At 36.0% G+C, this 21382-nt stretch overlaps 1 protein-coding gene across 1 annotated transcript in view; it reads right to left on the bottom strand.

The window, feature by feature from the left end:
* TPR (translocated promoter region, nuclear basket protein) overlaps positions 1-21382 on the bottom strand; it is a 63582-nt gene that overhangs the window by 20050 nt on the left and 22150 nt on the right. Inside the window, exons 22-40 of the mRNA XM_004013874.5 lie at positions 20174-20339; positions 18944-19110; positions 18228-18380; positions 17685-17801; positions 15953-16156; positions 15655-15839; positions 15098-15245; positions 13396-13533; positions 13162-13293; positions 10849-10979; positions 9834-10044; positions 8798-8941; positions 8242-8440; positions 7093-7298; positions 6855-6916; positions 3420-3628; positions 2064-2336; positions 1004-1152; positions 262-345 (exon numbers count right to left, since the gene is read on the bottom strand). Coding sequence (XP_004013923.3) covers positions 262-345; positions 1004-1152; positions 2064-2336; positions 3420-3628; positions 6855-6916; positions 7093-7298; positions 8242-8440; positions 8798-8941; positions 9834-10044; positions 10849-10979; positions 13162-13293; positions 13396-13533; positions 15098-15245; positions 15655-15839; positions 15953-16156; positions 17685-17801; positions 18228-18380; positions 18944-19110; positions 20174-20339 — 3078 coding nt within the window. The remainder of the gene's footprint in view (positions 1-261; positions 346-1003; positions 1153-2063; positions 2337-3419; positions 3629-6854; positions 6917-7092; positions 7299-8241; positions 8441-8797; positions 8942-9833; positions 10045-10848; positions 10980-13161; positions 13294-13395; positions 13534-15097; positions 15246-15654; positions 15840-15952; positions 16157-17684; positions 17802-18227; positions 18381-18943; positions 19111-20173; positions 20340-21382) is intronic.

The raw sequence follows: 21382 nt of genomic DNA on the forward strand, positions 1-21382 counted from the left end.
GAGTGGATAATCTTTACTTGTGACAACTCTTAGCTTAGAAAGTTTGTGCCTTCTATAAAGAAACATATTTCTTTAATAAAATGTAGCAGGCAGGTATAATCAGAAGTAAAACAAAGTAGAAATTGTATTGGCAATTCTAATATTTTGTTAAATATAAAAGAAGCATATTGAAAACAGAAGTCCAAAGAATATTTCAATTTGTCAAAGCTCATTTCATTCAAGCAATCATTTGTTTACTTTATTTTCAGTATTTTTACTTACTTCTCCAATGGAATCTTGAGAATCCTGGGTGTATACCTGAGTCTCTACCTCTCCATCAGTACTTTCTTCTGCCATAACTTCTTCCTGAATCAGGACATATAAATGTGTGTGAATCGTATCAATTCACTAGATGAAGCAACACTTGTTCAGCTAGGTTTCCCGATAAAATAAAACTCAAATCTGTAATTTTATGAAACAATACATCAGAAATGTTCACTTATATTTACTTATGAAAATATAACCGATCACATTCTTCTTTGGTATTTACAAAATACGGTTAATGAACATTAACTAACTACATGCCAGTGAAACGAATTTAGTAGTCTCAATGCTTGCAAGAGAGCAATTCATTACAACTTATCCTAAACAAAAGAAAATGAAGGAAAACCATTTTGGTCAACTAGAGGGTAAAAATGGCAGATACCAGTTTAAAACACCCATGAGACTATAAACTTATTCTTTGAATTAAAAACAAAACTGAAATGGAATTCATTCTATGTTTCTATAACTGTGATTTTAAAATGGAAACTGGAAATTCAATAAAACATATGAAAAGAATATAGAACAGTACTGGCAATGTCACATAATACTACCAGGGCTGTCAGTGGAAACACTGTTACTAACAGCAGTATTTTCTGGATTTTGACCCCTAAAACCTCCATTCACTTAATAATGTTGTAACTGAAAGAGTATCTTGTTTCTATTGGTAGAAGTAAAAATAAACAGAAAGACCTTTACATACCTCAGTTCCTACAGGTGTAACACTTTTCAGCTTCTTTGGAAGAGGCATTTCCACTGTATCATCAGAGATCTGGTCTGATGTTTCTATGGTGCTATCTTCTTCCTCTTCACGTGTACGCTTTGGCAAAGAAGAACTTGGGGTAGCTGAAACTGTGAAATTATGTAATTTAAATCTTGAATTACAGCATAACAGCTCAATTTAAAGTTAATCTGAAAACATCTTGATCATTTAACTAAAAAACAAAAACCACAGCAAACATTTATTTGGACAGAACAACAAAATCTGTTCCTGCCACTTTATGTGTAAACAAAGAGAAATTTTTTTGGTCTTTATAAACAAAGACAAATTTATGTTCTGAATCAATGGTCTCATACTATCAACTAAACCTTTGGATAATAAAGCCAATCAACATTTACAGTAATACATCTAACTCACTGTGACTGTATTACTATAGAATTGCTACTCACAAAGGTTATATAGGGCCTTCTTATAATTTATAAATCTCAAGACTCCTTGGACAAATAAAAACTTCCTTATATGTTTAAGATTTGACAATTCTTACGTGATCTTTTTTTAGGTATCTTTTAGTTCTCAGGACTTGTACTGAGTTACAGCTGACCCTTGAACAACTTAGGGGAGAGGGGCACTGTCCTTCCAAATTTGCCATTCTTTGTATCTGCAAATCCAAGCAACTGAGGATGTGTAGTTGCTATGGTGTTCTGAAACACCACACTACTGAAAAAATCCACATATAAGTGGACCATGCAGTTCAAATCTGTGCTGTTCAAGGGTCAACTGTACATATAAGATGTTATGGGTTGTACCACATTTAAAATCAGTGATGAAATAATTGGAAAGGAAGAAAGATCTTAATGACAAAAATCGGTGACCTAAATTAGAATTCAGCAGTAAACATAAAGTAAGATGTTAGGAATACAGTCATCTCCTTTAATACCCGACAGAAAACAAGTATGTACAAAGAATATTCAGGATATATAATATACTCAAGAAACTGTAAATGCACAAGAACACTCTACCTTCATTTTAAAATTAGTCTTACCAGTGCCAAATACTGCTGTGGAAGTAGAAGGCCGCTCAACTGGTGAACTCTGAACCACCTCCACTATGTTTGGGGATAGTTCTTGATTTGTAGGCTCAATCTGAGGATGACTCTGTTGAGTAGGCTGCACAAAAGCCGTAGCCTGTGTTTGCTGCTGAACAGTTAAAATGGGCTGAGGGATAGAAGGCTGGACATTAGGACTGGTAGAACGGACAGATCCACTCGTGCTTCCGAAAACTGGAACATGCTCCACGGGCCCTTCTGACTGCATAGCTGAAAAACAATTATAGCATCCAATGCATTAAGGTTTCTGTTCTTACCAAAGTTGGGATTACCCTTCCCTATTCTGTTACAGGTGACACTGTGCACAGATATTTGTGTACAGACCTCTCATCACTCATCAGATAAAAACACTGAGGGTAAAAAAAATGTATTATGCATCTTTGTATTGCCTGTGTGAGAGATAAGGTAGTGTGCAGTAAATTGCTGGTTGAATTAAATAAGTAAATACCTGAAACTGTTTTTACATCCATTGTTCTTTTTAAATGAAGACCAAATAAAATGATACAAAGAGACTTAAGTATCATTTTGCTTTCAATTGATATAAAATAACCATTAAGTTTAACTGGTAATAGATCTCATAATCATTTTACTGAATGCAGTTCAAATGAAATATTCTGTCCTTTCATAGCACATATAATTTTATATATTTTTAAACACAAATAATTTACTGAATTCTAAAATTCTGTTAAGAACCTATGGGAACTGTATTTAGTAAAGTTTTACTGACACCTATCTTGAGATTAGGTAAAGGAATTAAAACAATGAAAAACAAAATTCCTATGCTTGAGAAGCTCAATCAAGTGGAATTAAAAAAAGAAACAAAAAACATTCAACTGAATAAAATGTGGTTAAGTGCTGTAATGACTAAGAAAGTGACATGGGAACAAAGTGGAGAAAAAAATGAAAAGATCAGATAGCTTTAGTGAAGAAGTGATGTTTAGGATGAATCACTGTTAATACAGTTTTCCAAAGTGGATTTCATATCATCCTTCTTAGCCAACAGAGGTGAAAAACATGGTCCTGAAAAAGATGACATATATTTATAAGGGTGTATTTCCCTCTTTCTTTAGCTTGAAAACAAAACAAAGCAAAAATGATGGAGGGAGGAAATATGCTATGTTAACAAGTAACCCAGGAGGCACACACCTGAAAATACTAACTGCCCACTTTTACTATGGCGTCTGATGTTAGCTTTAGTGGGAAGTCTCATTTATCCTTGGAATTACACTCATCTTCTCATAATAAATCTAAGAAAACTGTCGGTTCAATCAGATCTGCTATTATTTTACTTACCTTCCTGTGACTCCACTTGTGTAGTGGGCATCACTGTGGCTGTTGGGGTAGTAGTAGGATTTGTAACAGTTGCAGGTGTAACCATTGGGCGGATACTAGCTCGAGGTGTTGACTTATTCCCAGCCATAGCCGCAGCTGTCACTTTACTTGGCGTAGACACAACAGGAGTTGGCTTGATATTGGCTGTTGGTGGGTCTGACATGCTGGCACTTATGCAAAGAAAAATGTGAAAATAATAATTCACAAAAAGTAATACAAACATTCCTTATAAAGTACAAATACTCCATCAAAAGTAAAGCACATATGCTTACTGAAGTGAATGTCCAGTAATTATTACCTTAATACACTACTGTGGGCAGGAATCCCTTAAAAGAAATGGAGTAACCATCATGGTCAACAAAAGAGTCCGAAATGCAGTACTTGGTTCGTATCCAAGGCAAACCATTCAATATCACAGTAATCCAAGTCTATGCCCCAACCAGTAACACTGAAGAAGCTGAAGTTGAACGGTTCTATGAAGACCTACAAGACCTTTTAGAACCAACACCCAAATAAGATGTCCTTTTCATTACACGGGACTGGAATGCAAAGTAGGAAGTTAAGGAACACTTGGGGTAACAGGCAAAATTGGCCTTGGAATACGGAATGAAGCAGGGCAAAGACTAGAGTTTTGCCAAGAGAACGCATTGGTCATAGCAAACACCCTCTTCCAACAACAAAAGAGAAGACTCTACACATGGACATCAGCAGATGGTCAACACCGAAATCAGATTGATTATATTCTTTGCAGGCAAAGATGGAGAAACTCTATACAGTCAGCAAAAACAAGACCAGGAGCTGACTGTGGCTCAGATCATGAACTCCTTATTGCCAAATTCAGACTTAAATTGAAGTAGGGAAAACCACTAGACGATTCAGATATGACCTAAATCAAATTCCTTATGATTATAAGGAAGTGAGAAATAGATTTAAGGGACAAGATCTGATAGATAGAGTGCCTGATGAACTATGGACGAGGGTTCATGACACTGTACATGAAACAGGGATCAAGACCATCACCATGGAAAAGAAATGCAAAAAAGCAAAATGGGTGTCTGGGGAGCCTTACAAGTAGCTTTGAAAAGAAAAGAAGTGAAAAGCAAAGGAGAAAAGGAAAGATATAAGCATCTGAATGTAGAGTTCCAAAGAATAGCAAGGAGAGATAAGAAAGTCTTCCTCAGTGATCAATGCAAAGAAATAGAGGAAAACAACAGAATGGGAAAGACTAGAGATCTCATCAAAAAAATCAGAGGTACCAAGGGAACATTTCATGCAAAGATGGGCTCAATAAAGGACAGAAATGGTATGGACCTAACAGACGCAGAAGATAATAAGAAGAGGTGGCAAGAATACACAGGAAAACTACAAAAAAGATCTTCACGACCAAGATAATCACGATGGTGTGGTCACTCACCTAGATCCAGACATCCTGGAATGTGAAGTCAAGTGGGCCTTAGAAAGCATCACTACGAACGAAGCTAGAGGAGGTGATGGAATTCCAGTTGAGCTATTTCAAATTCTAAAATGATGCTGTGAGAGCGCTGCACTCAATATGTCAGCAACTCTGGAAAACTCAGCAGTGGCCACAGGACTGGAAAAGGTCAGTTTTCACTCCAATCCCAAAGAAAGGCAATGCCAAAGAATGCTCAAACTACTGCACAATTGCACTCATCTCACACGCTAGCAAAGTAATGCTCAAAATTCTCCAAGCCAGGCATCAGCAATACGTGAACCGTGAACTTCCAGATGTTCAAGCTGGTTTTAGAAAAGGCAGAGGAACCAGAGATCAAATTGCCAACATCCGCTGGATCATGGAAAACGCAAGAGTTCCAGAAAAACATCTATTTCTGCTTTATTGACTATGCCGAAGCCTTTGACTATGGGGATCACAATAAACTGTGGAAAATTCTTCAAGAGATGGGAATACCAAACCACCTGACCTGCCTCTTGAGAAACCTATATGCAGGTCAGGAAGCAACAGTCAGAACTAGACATGGAACAACAGACTGGTTCCAAATAGGAAAAGGAGTACGTCAAGGCTGTATATTGTCACCCTGCTTATTTAACTTGTGTGCAGAGTACATCATGAGAAACGCTGGGCTGGAAAAAGTGCAAGCTGGAATCAAGATTGTTGGGAGAAATATCAATAACCTCAGATATGCAGATGACACCACCCTTATGGCAGAAAGTGAAGAGGAACTCAAAAGCCTCTTGATGAAAGTGGAAGAGGAGAGTGAAAAAGTTGGTTTCAAGCTCAACATTCAGAAAACGAAGATCATGGCATCCGGTCCCATCACTTCATGGGAAATAGATGGGCAAACAGTGGAAACAGTGTCAGACTTTATTTTTTGGGGCTCCAAAATCACTGCAGATGGTGACTGCAGCCATGAAATTAAAAGACGCTTACTCCTTGGAAGAAAAGTTGTGACCAACCTAGATAGCGTATTCAAAAGCAGGGACATTACTTTGCCAACAATGCTCTGTCTAGTCAAGGCTATGGTTTTTCCAGTGGTCATGTGCGGATGTGAAAGTTGGACTGTGAAGAAAGCTGAGAGCCCAAGAATTGATGCTGTTGAACTGTGGTGTTGGAGAAGACTCTTGAGAGTTCCTTGGACTGCAAGGAGATCCAACCAGTCCATTCTGAAGGAGATCAGTCCTGGGGTCTCTTTGGAAGGACTGATGGTAAAGCTGAAACTCTAGTACTTTGGCCACCTCGCATGAAGAGTTGACTCAGTGGAAAAGACCCTGATGCTGGGAGGGACTGTGGGCAGGAGGAGAAGGGGACGACAGAGGATTAGATGGCTGGATGGCATCACCGACTCGATGGACATGAGTTTGGGTGAACTCCCGGAGTTGGTGATAGACAGCGAGGCCTGGCATGCTGCAGTTCATGTGGTGCAGAGTAGGACATGACTGAGCAACTGAACTGAACTGAATACGCACTCAAACCTTATTAACTGTTTTCCTAACATTGCTTTGAGTAGATTTTTGGCAGATTAGGAAAAAAATTAGGCAGTAAGTACTACTGTTGTTCAGTTGCTCAGTCATGTCAGACTGTTTGCGACCCCATGGACTGTAGACCGCTAGGGTTATTTAAAGACAGTAAGTACAATTTTATATTTTTTGTTCACTAAATATTACGAAACTCTTATTGAAGAAGTTCTGAAGTTAAGCATTAGAAACTGTACTAGAGATACTCTACAGTGGTGCATTCTGACAAGCAGAACATATTAACTGTTGATTACTGAACCTGTCTCACCTCAGCCTCTTGCTCTTCAACTATATAATTTTATAACGCAAACTTTTTTTCTCCCCAAAGATGACTAGGTCCTCCCTGTATTTTAAAAGAAAAGCAGGAAACAGACTATAAACAGACTGTCAAAGAACAAAACTCACATTCCTCTTTCACCAGAAGCTGGAGTTGTTTTCAACGTGATCTGTCTCTGCTGCTCTGGGACCTAGAGAAAGAAAACTACGGATTATTGCGCCAGACCTACAAGAGTCCACCCAACAATGCCATCAAAATTTTTTATTGTTAATTCTCTCTGACAGAGGCTCCTAAATCACTAGACATCTTCAAGCAAAATGTACAGAGAAAAAATGATTTGCCATTTAAACAGAACTGGCTGATTACCTTATTGGTAGGTTCCTGAGGCTCATCTCTTTGCTCAAGATGTCTCTCTTGATGCTCCCTGAGTTCTCTCTCCAAGCGACTAATTCGACCTTCGTACTGGGACTTAAGAGCAGTCATACGAACATCCAGTTCATCTTTCTGCTGATCTAAGGCTCCATTCCTTTGTTTAAGCTCTTCATTTTCTTTAGTTAGCTGATCTTTTACACCTAAAGTAACCACATCGTTATATTAATATCATAATCAAACAGTGGAAACAAAAAATATTTATGTACTTGATAAGTACTCAAAGGCTGTATTGGATTCTATTCCTGAACTTTAGCATCTACAATAATTCTGGTATACTCTACATTTAAATAAGGAAGGTTTTATACATGTATTTATTACTCCAATATAAAATATACACCAAAATAAAAAAAAAACACTCAGCTTTTCCTAACTAAGATCTCAAAAAAGATAAAGGATCTACCATAAACTAGTCAGCAGGAGCTCTTTTACATGGACTTTAAGTATTTTTAATATATTAGACTATAAAATTTTCATTTCATATAATTTACAGCAAAAGGTACTCTAGGATAATTAAGAAACTTGTTTTTTAAAAATGAAGTTGCCATTTTTAAAAAACTGCTCATAATAAAATTCAACCTACTTGGCATTTTATTTACCTACTACCAGACTGGTAAGCAAGGTGCAGTAAGGCCCTGAGTGTTGTAGCACTGGGATCCTCATACAGCTGACATGATGTTCTCCCTGAAGGGCTAATGGGGCCTCCATGAGTGAGGTACAGAAAACTCACTGAGAATGCTGCCTAGAATTTACAGAAGGCCTCTGGACAGTATACCATGGACCCAAAGGGTTACCATCAGAAGGCAGTAATAGTTACACACTGAAACAGAAGGACAGCTGTACTCCCTATCTACTATCAGTTAACAATTAAGAAAGACATCATAAATTAAGGATATCCTTATTACTTGAGAATTAAAACTGCTGTAATTTGAATCCAATTAAATAAACCTAATATCTAAAGTATGCAAACACATACACAGAAGTTACTTGGCAGTATTTACTTTTCTTTCCCATTTAATTGTAAGCCTGTATCAAATAACCAACTTTCACCATCAAACTCGAATCATAAAGCATACAGAAACTTACCAGCTAAATGTGCAATTTTTGATTTTGCTGCTACAATGGCCTTTCTTGTTTTTTCTTCCTTTTCAGTTATCTGCTGTCGGAGTTGCTCTTCCTGTGTGGTTCTATCTTGAAGGTCCTGACGAAGTTGTGCAAGTTCAGACTGAAGCTCCAGAGTCTGCTCCTGGAGACTTCTTGCTTCTATCTCTTTCTCAGATAAAGTCTTTTTTAAAGCAAGACAGAGTATTAACCATGTAATTTAGCCAAATCAATATAACTACATCCCCTATAGAGTTAAAGCATAAAACTTATTAATTTGTTTAGATTAAATAAAAGTATAAATATAAAACGGTAATCAAGTGAGTGGACACCTGCAAGATGATTAGGTATTATCTGCATACATAAGTCATTCAAAGAAAAATTACATGTTTCCGTAAAATAAGAGAAAGTATCAGTGTTTAACACATTTTTCTTTTTTCAAAATTCCTTTATGACTGAATTATATTCCATTGTATTTTTCCAGCTTTTCAACAAGGAAACAATTAGGAACATACACCTTTCACTTCTCTTCTGCTCATACCTTCTGCAGGTTCTCCACTTGATTCTCGAGTGACTTTGACTTGGTTTCAGCTTGGCTTAGCGTCTCTTTGAGCTCCTGCATTTCCTGGACTGAGACGTGCTGTTCCTGATGGTCTCCAGAAGACTGAGCTGAGGTCTCCATGACCTAAGATGACAAACAGTAGTAATACACTTGCACATTTATATTCAGTAATTCTGCAAATTCATCTAAGAAAATAGTAAGTATATAAAGAAACTTACCTTTAAGGGTATTCATAAACAACTCTTCCATAAAACAACTTTAATGTCCAAGAGTAAGCTATTAGTTAAATAGGTTAGGGCTTTCCATACTACTGGGTATTAACCAGCTAATCAAAGTGATTACGCACTGTTTAACACAGAATTATCCAGAAAAACAAATCACTCATATGTAAAGGAAAGCATATTAAAGTATTAATAGTGGTTAATCGAGGGCTAAGAATTTTGAAATTTTTTCTTCATATATTTTCTAGTCTAACAAGTGCTAAATACACAATCAAGTCAATATACACGTTCTTTACCACTGGTAATCAAAAATAAAAATCAAGTCTAAAGTAAAACAAAGATTTAAAAATTCTTTTTGATAGATGGTTAACACAGAAAATTAAAGTAACACAACCTGATCAATTACAAGGAACTAGCACTTTTTGATAAATATCATTTTAATCAGCTAAATGAGTTCTTTAATGAGTTACAAGAAAATAGTTTTGAAAAGAACAATATTTGAAACTGGGAAACTAAATAAAAATGCGTAGCATTTACTATTATTTCTTTACGAATTTATGGTTCATTTTAGGACATACTAAAGACCTAATCTTAAACTAAATAAAATATCACATATAAGATTAAAAACCAATAACTAAATATTATGAATAAGGTTTTTGTAAGACTCATCCAAATATGCATATCCATATATCTAAATATACATAAAATTGTATAAATTATGTAGACCAAAACTGTATATATCAAAAAATCATATATATAAAGAATATATAAAAAGAAAACCACTTCAGAAATACCTTATCTTGTTGTGCTTTAAGTTCTTCATACTGAGTCTTGTACCTACGTCCAATTTTCTTGACTTGAGTAATAGTTTTAACCTTTTCTTGAATATCAATTATTTTGGCATCTAACTCCTTCTGGATGTTTTCCTTTTCTGTTCTTACTTTATTTAAATCTTCCTTTAGACTCTGGATTAAGTTCTGGTTGTTAGTCAAAGATGCACTTGATCTAAGCAAAACAGATGGGATAAAGTAGAATGACTAAATATTTGAGACTTTTCAAATTTTAAAACCTTTTAAGTTATATTTTTCGGAGAAGGCAATGGCACCCCACTCCAGTACTCTTGCCTGGAAAATCCTATGGATGGAGGAGCCTGGTAGGCTGCAGTCCATGGGGTTGTTAAAGTTATATTTTTATTGTGTTCCTTTAGTGTGTGTTTTATTTAGGAAATTCTAAGAAAAGCACACACACTTCAAAAGAGAATTCCTTAACTTATGAACTTGTGGTACTTTAGAAAAATGTGACTGACTTATCACATGCCATATATACCCATTTTAGAGATGAGAAGAACTGAGCTATAAGTAACATGCACACTTTTACTCTATATGGTACCCAGAGTTTAATCCACATCTGCCTGATAGCAAAATCTAGAGGTTTTGTAGGCCACATACAGTGTTTGCTGTGTGTTCCTCTTCTTTTTTATGACATTTAAAGAAAGTGTCGGAGAAGGCAATGGCACCCCACTCCAGTACTCTTGCCTGGAAAATCCCATGGACAGAGGAACCTGGTGGGCTGCAGTCCATGGGGTCGCTAAGAGTCACACACAACTGAGCGACTTCACTTTCACTTTTCACTTTCATGTACTGGAGAAGGAAATGGCAACCCACTCCAGTGTTCTTGTCTGGAGAATCCCAGGGATGGGAGAGCCTGGTGGGCTGCCGTCTCTGGGGTCGCACAAAGTCGGACACGACTGAAGCAAACTTCTTTAAGATTGTCCAAGTTTTGTATACAATTTGAGATTAGTCCATATACCTTGCAATTTCAGCTTTAAGTCTTCCAATTTCTTCAGTCAATTGCTGAATACGCTTAGTGTGAACCTCCTTTTCAGAAAGCAGCTTACGATATTCTTCTGTATCTGGATCTTTCTGTTGACTCACTAGATGCTAGAATAGGAACAATGCATAACACAATTTTATGAAACTAATGTGCTATATTAAAATGTCAGAGTATCTAATTATGTTTACATTAGATGCTTGCATACATAGTGATCAATCATCAAATTATAAGAAAATAAAATCAAAGCTTTAGTTCCTTTGTTTAGCTAAGAGGTTTAGCCAAAATGAAAGGGGAAAACAAAGTAAATATGATTCATTATTCATTATTTTTCACAGCTGCAAAGGAACATTTCAGAATAGTTACAACAGAGTCAAATAAAGGGATCCAAAGAATCTATAAGCTTTTAATATTACATACACAATTTTATTAAAGTGACATATATAGGGGAAAAAAGTTCATCATGCATTACAAACAAAACAAGAAAATGAAAATAATCCTACATGCAATTGATTCCATTAACCAGAAAAGAAGGCAGCATAATTTAACACAAATATATCTAGGCTTGGGCAGATTATCCTTTCTGGATTTTTCAGACTCTTTGTGTGAATAAAAAAGCATGAAGGGGCTCTAAATTTTAAAATCCTATTCAGATATGAGTAGTTCTTTAGAGCATTTTCTAGGTGCTGGGTGAACTGCTTTATTTAATTTTTATAAAATGAATAGGGTGATTATGTCATTTACAAAATCGAGAAAAATTGTCTGAGAAAGACTAATGTCCTCATTTTCACAAAGCACATAGCTAGTATGAGGTAAGGCAGATTTCCAACTTCTTCTCTGAATACAGAGCTACAGCTTCTAATCACCCTATGTGTGTGTATAGTATGTGAGGTTGTATCAATAACCTCAGATATGCAGATGACACCACCCTCATGGCAGAAAGCGAAGAAGAACTAAAAAGCCTCTTGATGAAAGTGAAAGAGGACAGTGAAAAAGTTGGCTTAAAACTCAACATTCAGAATATTAAGATCATGGCATCTGGTCCTATCATCTCATGGCTAATAGATGGGGAAACAATGGAAACAGTGACAGACTTTATTTTAGGGGCTCCAAAATCACTGTGGATGGTGACTGCAGCCATGAAATTAAAAGATGCTTGCTCCTTGGAAGAAACCTATGACCAACCTAGATAGGATATTAAAAAGCAGAGACATTACTTTGCCAACAAAGGTCTGTCTAGTCAAAGCTATGGTTTTTCCAGTAGTCATGTATGGATGTGAGAGTTGGACTATTAAAAAAGCTTAGCACCGAAGAATTGATGCTTTTGAACTGTGGTGTTGGAGAAGACTCTTGAGAGTTCCTTGGACAGTAGGGAGATCTAACCAGCCCATCCAAAAGGAAATCGGTCCTGAATAGTCACTGGAAGGACTGATGCTGAAGCTGAAACTCTAATACTCTGGGAACCTGATGTGAAGAACTATCTCACTGAAAAAGACCCTGATGCTGGGAAAGACTGAAGGTGGGAGAAGGGGATGACAGAGGATGAGATGGTTGGATGGCATCACCAACGTGATGGACAGGAGTTTGAGTAAACTCCAGGAGTTGGTGATGGACAGGGAGGCCTGGTGTGCTGCAGTCCATGGGATCGCAAAGAATCAGACACAACTGAGTGACTGAACTGAATCAATGTGTGGGTGCATTTTGTTGCTCAGTGGTGTCCGACTCATTGTGAACCCATGGACTGTAGCCTGCCAGGCTCCTCTGTCCAAGGGATTTTTCAGGTAAGAATACTGAAGTGGGCTGCCATTCCCTTCTCCAGGCGATCTTCCCAATCCAGGGATTGAACCCAGGTCTCCTGCACTGCAGGCAAATTCTTTATCGTCTGAGACACCAGGGAAGCCAAACATACTATGCTATATGGTTTTGTCTTCTTGCCCCCACCCCCCATAATATTGCAGTGAACAAGTCTTCTTAAAGTGCTTCAATGAATTATATAAATCCATTTCTCATGTACAAAAACATTTTAAAGACAAAGCAAAAGCCTAAATTTGGAATACAAATAGACAATTTAGCTTTTTTAAAAAATACAGACAGTATAACCAAAACTTTAAAAATTTAGTTATAAGCTTAATGCCTGACACATAGGTATATGTAACAAACAAGTCAGACTTTTACTGATCAATATAAAATACTTCCCACTAGCTCATCAAATATTTTTATCCTCTTAAACTTTACCCTATTATTTTAAATCAACATGTTTTTATGTTTTGGAATGGGTTTGACTAAATTTACCTGGTTACGTGCTTTCCAACGTTTGACATCTTCTTCTAATAACTTCTTCTCTGCCTGCAACATACCACTTTTCTCACTCAGCTCAGCATTTGCTTCTTGTAAGGGTAAAATATCTAACTCCAGTTTCCTGACCTGAAAATGGTTTCAGTATTTTCTTTTAATATCTGATGCAAAAATTTATTTACAACATTACTAAAAATATGTCTCTCTACTCTTCATTTGTAAATTACAAACCTTGGCTTGCATCTGCTGTAGATCCTGTTCCAGCCTCTCCTTCTCTTCTCTCAGCATCTTATTGGTCTCCATGACTACGTTCATTGTTTCGGTTTTCTTCATCAGTTCCTCATGCTGGGCCATTGTTTTTGCAGTTACCTGAAGATTTCAAACATACGTGTACAGCAACATATACCAATAGATTAAGGTCTATGTTTTCCTACCAGCTCTAATCTTGCCTATAAAAATAAAAAGGATTTAAATGTCAACTTTTAAAACAATTTTTAGGAGTCTTACATGTTTATTTTTCTGAGATTCGTGCCAATTACAGAGTTCAAACACGCCAAGAAAATAAAAGATGAAAGTAAAAAGATACTACAAATCTCACCAACAAATATTTACATTAGGTAAAAACATTAATCCAGCCCTCTATCTTCCTGTTTCTATTCTTTTTCTTGCTACACTGAAATCAGGAACAGTTCTAAAATGATGTTATTTTGGTCCTCAGTTTTCCCCCCTTTTCAGAAACTCTTTCATTTCACTCGATTATTTCATCACTTTGATTCTGAGCAGTTTTACTGAATACTTGTTCAGTGTGAAGAACAGTTTTTCTGTTCTGAGTACAATTATCTAGTTTTTGCATGTATTACTTTATATCTTTACCATTTTTAAAGCCATCGTTCATGGTTGCCAGGCTACACTGCTTGACTTGGGCAGACATTATTTTTGATATAACTTAGGTTACTTCTTGACTCTCTCCCTTTGTTTGTTAGGCTTGGCTGAGCTGGATATTTTGTAGTACTATTTGCCTTTATGTAGTCCAAAGGAACAGCAAAGAAAACACAGGAGACTGAAGGAATATACAATCTTCATTAGAAACCCTGATTCTGCTCTTTCCTGCAAGTGTTAGCTCCACTGAATCAGAGGGTCTGTTTATTATTTCCATAGTGAGATATTTGAATTTGAGTTGTTTTCTCAATAGGACGTAATTCTGTAACTTTTCATTTCTGTCTGAAAATGTAAATCCCGTAAGTCTACTTGTTCAATTAACCACTTTCTCCTATTTCATGGTTTCTCTCTAGTAGCCATTCCAACTATCTATCAGTTAAAAGAACATAAAGGATTCAAGGTCTTAATTTCCTTCTTTCTAGATGTGGAGTTATATTATTGCATCTCCTCAGAATGAGGTTACACAGTAATAAGCTTTTGGTTGTTGAGTGGACACAGTTGAGCTTGTGTTGTGGTCATACATTCACCAAACACCTTTTTTCCCCACTTTGGTTGACTCTTTTGACTACATTGTACACCTCTGCTGAGAAAAAGAAAATTCCATAGCAAATTCAACCATTTTTGGTAGATGACTAATTTCTATAATGACAATTAAAGTAGTAAATAAAGATAACTGAAATTTATTAAGCACTCTGTGTGCACCAGACATAATTCAAAAGTTTCATGTGCACTAACTCAATTCTATTTTTATCACCCTCATATTACAGACAAGGACGTTAAATAAGATGCCCAAGTAACACATCAAACAGTATGAACCATGTAGTCTTGTTTATCATTAAGTCTCTTATCACTATACTGCACCAATGTTTAACATCTAATGAACTTACGAGTTTAAGAAGAATGCTTATTTCAAACTAAATTTTATGCTACCAGGAACTGAAATGAGTACATCTCTTGATTTAACAAGTACCTTCTTCGAGCTTAGGGTACATACCTGAACTTTCTCCCTTTCAGCATTTAGGCTATCCTGAAGTTCCTGCAGTTCTCTTTCTAAAAGTTCAACCCTTTGTCGATATCGCAGGCTCTCAACTTGAGCCACTTCAAATCTAGTTTCAGCAATTTCTTTTTCTCGTCGTATAAATCTACAAAAATATGTAAGATGTTATTTGAATAGATTAATGCCAGTAACAGAACATTCAAAAACTTGGATAATTTTTAAGATAACAAAATTATTCACTTTAAAAACTATTTTCAGACAGTGGTTTCTACTTTAAAATAAATCTGAAAGGCGTTTACTTTTCTAAGGAAGCCATTCAAGTTCTTACTGTCAGATTCAACTTGAATTCATATATTTAAATCGGCATATGTCTAAATGTCAAGTGACCACCAATTGGGTGGCAGTGGGTTTGTTGACTCTATGTGACAAAACAAGCTTTGTATTTATTTACCTAAATAACATAACTTCCACTGGCCTAATTTATACACTTACAGTGTAACTTCATAATTGTTGCTCATCACAGAAGTAAAGCACTAAGAATTTATCGGATTTACCTGAGAATTTCTAAAATTTGTTCTTGAGATTTTCCTTCTTCACTGAGAGATACATTCAATGGACCTTGTACACCTTCCTTCATCGAGGAAACGACTTTGTCACTTAATTTTTCAATCTGATCATGAAGTAACCTGTTTTGTTTTTCTAGATCTTCACAGCGAGACACACTCTTAGAAACTTCATCCTATAAGCCAAGAGTCTATCATATAATAACAGATTTTCCAATGTATGTTAAAAAACAATAAAAAAAAAACCCAAACCCTTCAATTCTCCAGAACATTCTATTATGAACAATACCTTTAACATTCTCTCTCTTTCTTCCCAAGATGCTTTACATTCCAACAACTGTGACTCTGCTTTTTGGGCTGTTTCTTCCAAGTGCTGACGCACTGAGGCCATTTTGGAAACCTGTTCCTTGGCAGCTTGGAGAGCTTCAACATCAGCAGCATGCAGCATCAATTCTCTCTCATACTTATTCTGAGCTTCCACAGCTATTTTAGCCTGAAAGGAATTATTGCCCCATTGACACAGGTTAAAATTCCATAAGGCCAGTCTTTGAAAAGATGCACACTGTATTACTCACAGCAATAAATGTGAACACAATCTAAATGTTCCAAAATATCTAGGAGAATAATGAAAAATTATGCTGTACCTATTTGATGAAGTGTTAAACAACTGTTCAAAATGAAACTTAGATGAGGTAGTAACTTGGAACAGACTTTATGAAATAAAGACTAAATATAACTCAGTTACATAAAATATATGCATATATACACACAAGTGAAAAAGGAAAATGAAAATAATCTATTTGAATACTGAATCATGGATACATTCTTTGATTCTAATTTCCAACGTTACAATGTTTGGCAATAAGCCAACGATAATTCATTTTTGTCTACTTTACCTTCAGTGTGAAGCACTTTCCCTTATACTCCATTTCTAAAATAATCCTGTTACATATACATGTTATGCATGTAAGCAATATGCTATTAACATACCACCAATCAGAAAAATGAGAATGTTACCAATACCCTTACATGTATTCCTTTCCCATTCTACCATTTCAATAATCCTCATTTTCCTGAATTGTTTTATCATCTCTTATTCATAACAAACTATAAAAAGCAGTATCATGTATATATGTGTGTGCGTGTATGTATATATACTTAAATAATGTGCCTTTGTACTGTTAAAGCTTATAAACGGTGATGTATAGAAATCTGCATAAGCTCAGTAATACATTAAAAATGTTTCCAAAATGTCCCTGTTTTGCTGAGGAAAAGTATCTCTATCTTGTCTATAGTACAGCTTTACAACTAGACTTAGTGTAGTACTGCAATAGTGAAAGAATGCTCGCAGGTGAGATCAAGTACCCGTTTACTCTTCTACTCCTATTTTTATGTATTTTCTCCATTTACCAATGTTGTTTTGTTAATGGATATGCCTCTACAGACATCTCTTTTTTTCTTCAAAGTCTGCTTTAGGCATCTTTGCTTTTATGGAAGACCTAGGTTAGTATCTATTTCTGCTAAACAAAAGAAATCCAAAGAGGACTACTGCTTTTACAGAAAAGTGAAAACAGTGTTCAGCATTTGTTTAGTAGATGCCATTATTGAGGCAGTGAGCACCCTGAGTAGCAAGAGGGGTATCGCCAAGCTCCTTCCACAGGAACTACACTCAGCATCTCAGCATCAAGCCGTCATAGCTTTGGACTGTGAGCGTCTATGTTTTATCTCTATTTAATCTGTGTTTCCATTAGGAAGATGTGACCTGAGATAACTGTTTCTTCACTTTATGCCATTTCAGCTTTCACAGGAATGTTCTACTTCTGGACAGCAGGGGAAACCTGGCCTTACTTTTAGCTTTCGTCTATACTTATCAGTTGATCTTATTCCAAGTGCCCTAAGAGTGGAAATAGCTTGCATGTTTTATAAAATGCACCAATCCCCCAAATGTATTACTATACTCAAAGAACTGTGCCCTAAGATCAAAGCTCACTTCCTAATAACCGGCTCTGAATGATACTTACTTGTTCCTGACAGTCCCGTCTGGCTTGCTGTTCATTACTCAAAGCTGTGCTTGCTCTCTGAAGAGCTTCTTGTACTTCATTCTGAACACTATTGAGTGTTTTCTTTAACTCAGACAACTAAATTGAAGAACAAGATTAAAACCAAGAGTTAATTGCAAATTTACTTTAAAATTATCGAAGTCAGGTTTTTAAAAATACAAGTAGCCCAAGACTTATTAAGTTTAAATAGTTTATCACCTGATATATTATGCAAATTTTGCAGGCCTTTATTCAATCCATATTATTAAAAATGTGTACAAAAGTAAATTTTTAGGCAGAGGCTTCTGAAAAGCAACACTGATATCTAATACCATAAAGTAGTCTCAAGTATCCAAAAGGAGACATGTATAGATCAGAGTAAAATACAAAACTAAAATAGTTATATACGGTATGTGTTCAATCAGTATCTGCTGAGAATAACTGAATGGTAATTAATGAGCTAGATAAAAGGATCTAAATCCTCGTAACAGAAAAAGTGATCGGTATGGTAATAACCTAATTTACCTGTTGCTCCATGCTCTCTATGGCTTTTCTCTTGTCATCCTGCAGTTCCTGTTTCTCCTTCTCTGCCTCCATCAGCTTCTTCTCCAGCTGTGTCTGGAACTCGGCTGACTCTTTTAAGCGAACTTCAATATTCTTACGAACTTCTTCTGTCACCTTTACCATCAACCAAACAGTAGGGTACAAAGAATACACACATTTAAAATTATACAATTCCTTTCCCCAAATCAAAGCTAAATTTATTTAGATAGGTAAGAAGGGGATTTATTTAGAAACTCTGTTCATAGACAGTGTGGGCCATCTCAGAAGGCAAGACTGGCCTAAGCTAAATTTAAAATATACTAAAATTCACAAATGGAATACACTGGCCTTCCTATCTCAGCTGATAGTGCCTATTACAAGGAATAACTTCCTATCTTTACTATTCAAATGATGCTTTCCTTCAAGGCCAGGCAAAAATGCCATCTCCCCTGTGAAGTCATGCATACTCAAAAGACAAACAATCTCGCCTACCACCCACTCACATCAGCATTTCATCTGTACTTTTTCTATAGGAATATACTTCCAATGTTCTACAAATTTTGTGTGATTATTTTGTTGTATCTGGCACTTTTATGAGGTAAGTGCAATGCCAGTTGAACCCACACTTTTACACAGTGCCTTACACATCCTAACTTAAAAAAAAAGTACATGCAAACTGACTTCAAAATTGTATATACCTGTTTCTCCTTGTTGAGGGACTCTTCCAAACTAGTAACCATTGCACGATACTGTTCCACATTACTAGTGCTTGTTTTGAGTCTTTCCTTCAAGTCATTCACCTGCTCTTCTGCCTGCCTTAGCTGGCTCAGAAGGTCATCTATATCTTCTTTGTTGCTAGGCTGACCTAATAGATTTAACAGCTTTCTTAAAATTAACATTTTAAATGATATCAAAGATGACTACTATTAAAGAATTTGTGAAAAAAGAATTTGTGAAATAAGAATTAAGGCTGAGATGTAGAAGTATTTAACTATCTAGAAAGTTTATTTCAACCTATGCTGAATACCAAAATAAAAACAGGTTACAGTCAGTAGGTTATTTAAAAACAAAAATGTTTAAGTATTTGAACTCTGCTGTTACAAATATTTTTTAAAAGGTATTTAAAAGAGAATATAAAATAATTCCACTAAACTGAAATAGCTACTTGTAGAAATTAACACTCTTAATTTAATTAAACCACTGTTTATGCCAAAATGCTACAGCTTGAAACATTTAGAGTAATTCTCATTCTAAAATTCACAGAAAAGGAAGAAATTACAGATTAAAAAAAGAATGTTTTCTTACTATATGGTAATAAGAAGAAAGGAGTCTTGGAGAATTATATATATACAATATATATCACATACATACACATGTTTACTTATGTTTTAAATTTCTCTTCCATATTAAGAAAGAAGTAAGGCCATGTAGAAAGATTACTTGGACTCAATGGGTTTGCATTTGAAATAATGTATTGACAAAGAGTAGCAAAACCTAATGAGACAAACCTTTTCCCTGCAGCTGTCAATGAGCAAAGATTAGGAATACTGCTCTAAAGAGATCAAACAAATCCATGATTTCTGTAAGTGAGCCTTATCATTACATATTTAGCAAGTAACTTCATCTCAAAAGGGAGTTAAAAATTCAAATTATTAACCCTCCACAAGAGAAACACTCTTAAAGCATCAATGAAATGGTTTCAATAACTGGAAAACTAAGAGCATATCTTGGTCAGCTGCCACATATACAACTATTCTGAATCTTTCAAGTCTATGCATTTATTAATTTAGGTGGAAAACTGGGCTTTACTGTATGAAGAGTAAAGTTTTTTGTTTAAATCTTTTGCTAGTATCTATGAAAACAATGGCTACTTATTTACAGGATATGTTATAAACCTGGCACTTTTGTCAGCCTACTTAATTATTTACCTTTACCAGTTCTCTGTGAAGACTGAGAAGCAAGTTGGACTTCCATATTACTGAGGTGTTGTTTCAATGAAGCAATTTCCTTTTGAGCATTTTTTAATAGTTCTTTTGTGTTAAGATGAAGATTTGTCTCAGTATCCAGCTGTCTCTTTGTATCTAAAAGTTGAACCTATAAGAAAAAAAATACATTAACCCTACAAACACTATCTTTCAATTTTTAAGTAACTAGAGGTTCAAATTACCTTTTTACAGAACTTTAAACTGGCTAAAACAGAGCAACAGAACTGACATTTACCTCCTGAACTGAAACAACCAAAATAAATCAACAACAACAAAAAAAGACAAAATGCTTTGAACCAACTGAGATAGGAAACAGAAGAGATGAACCCTACAATTTCTCAGCTTATTGATTTAAGATTGTCCAGGCTAAGCAAAGGGAAAGGAAAATGAGGCCACAGACTTCATGAACTAGGAACATACAACTCAGAATAGAAGAAGGCCAGAGCAGCTTGAATTCATAAAACAGAAAGACTATCAGAGAGAAGACAGCTTCCCAGACATACTATTGTGGAGACTTGCACAGGTTCCCTTCTTGAATAATGAGCAAAAGAGTGATCAGTGCATGCCTGTGAAAATACTCCAGACGGCAAAAAATCAAACAGAGACTGGAGTGGTCTGAAGACTGAAGACTCTGGTCCTCACAGCAAGTCAGGAATAATGCCTGTTTCTAGCAGCCTGACTGAAAAAGCTCTTAATTCACTGGACTCTGGGACTACACCTCAGGAAGATTTGCCTTGGCTCAGTTCAATTGCTCAGTCATGTCCGACTCTTTGTGACCCCATGGACTGCAGCATGCCAGGTTACCCTGTCTATCACCAACTCACGGAGCCAACTCAAACTCATGTCGAGTCAGTGATGTCATCCAACCATATCATCCACTGTCGTTCCCTTCTCCTCCTGCCTTCAATCTTTCCAAGCATCAGGGTCTTTTTCAATGAGACAGTTCTTCACATCAGGTGGCCAAAGTATTGGAGTTTCAGCTTCAGCATCAGTCTTTCCAATGAATATTCAGGACTGATTTCCTTTAGGATGGACTGGCTGGATCTCCTTGCAGTCCAAGGGACTCTCAAGAGTCTTCTCCAACACCACAGTTCAAAAGCATCAATTCTTTGGCACTCAGCTTTTTTAATAGTCCAACTCTCACATCCATAC

Source organism: Ovis aries, chromosome 12 (assembly GCF_016772045.2).
Source record: "Ovis aries strain OAR_USU_Benz2616 breed Rambouillet chromosome 12, ARS-UI_Ramb_v3.0, whole genome shotgun sequence".
Taxonomy (NCBI): domain Eukaryota; kingdom Metazoa; phylum Chordata; class Mammalia; order Artiodactyla; family Bovidae; genus Ovis; species Ovis aries.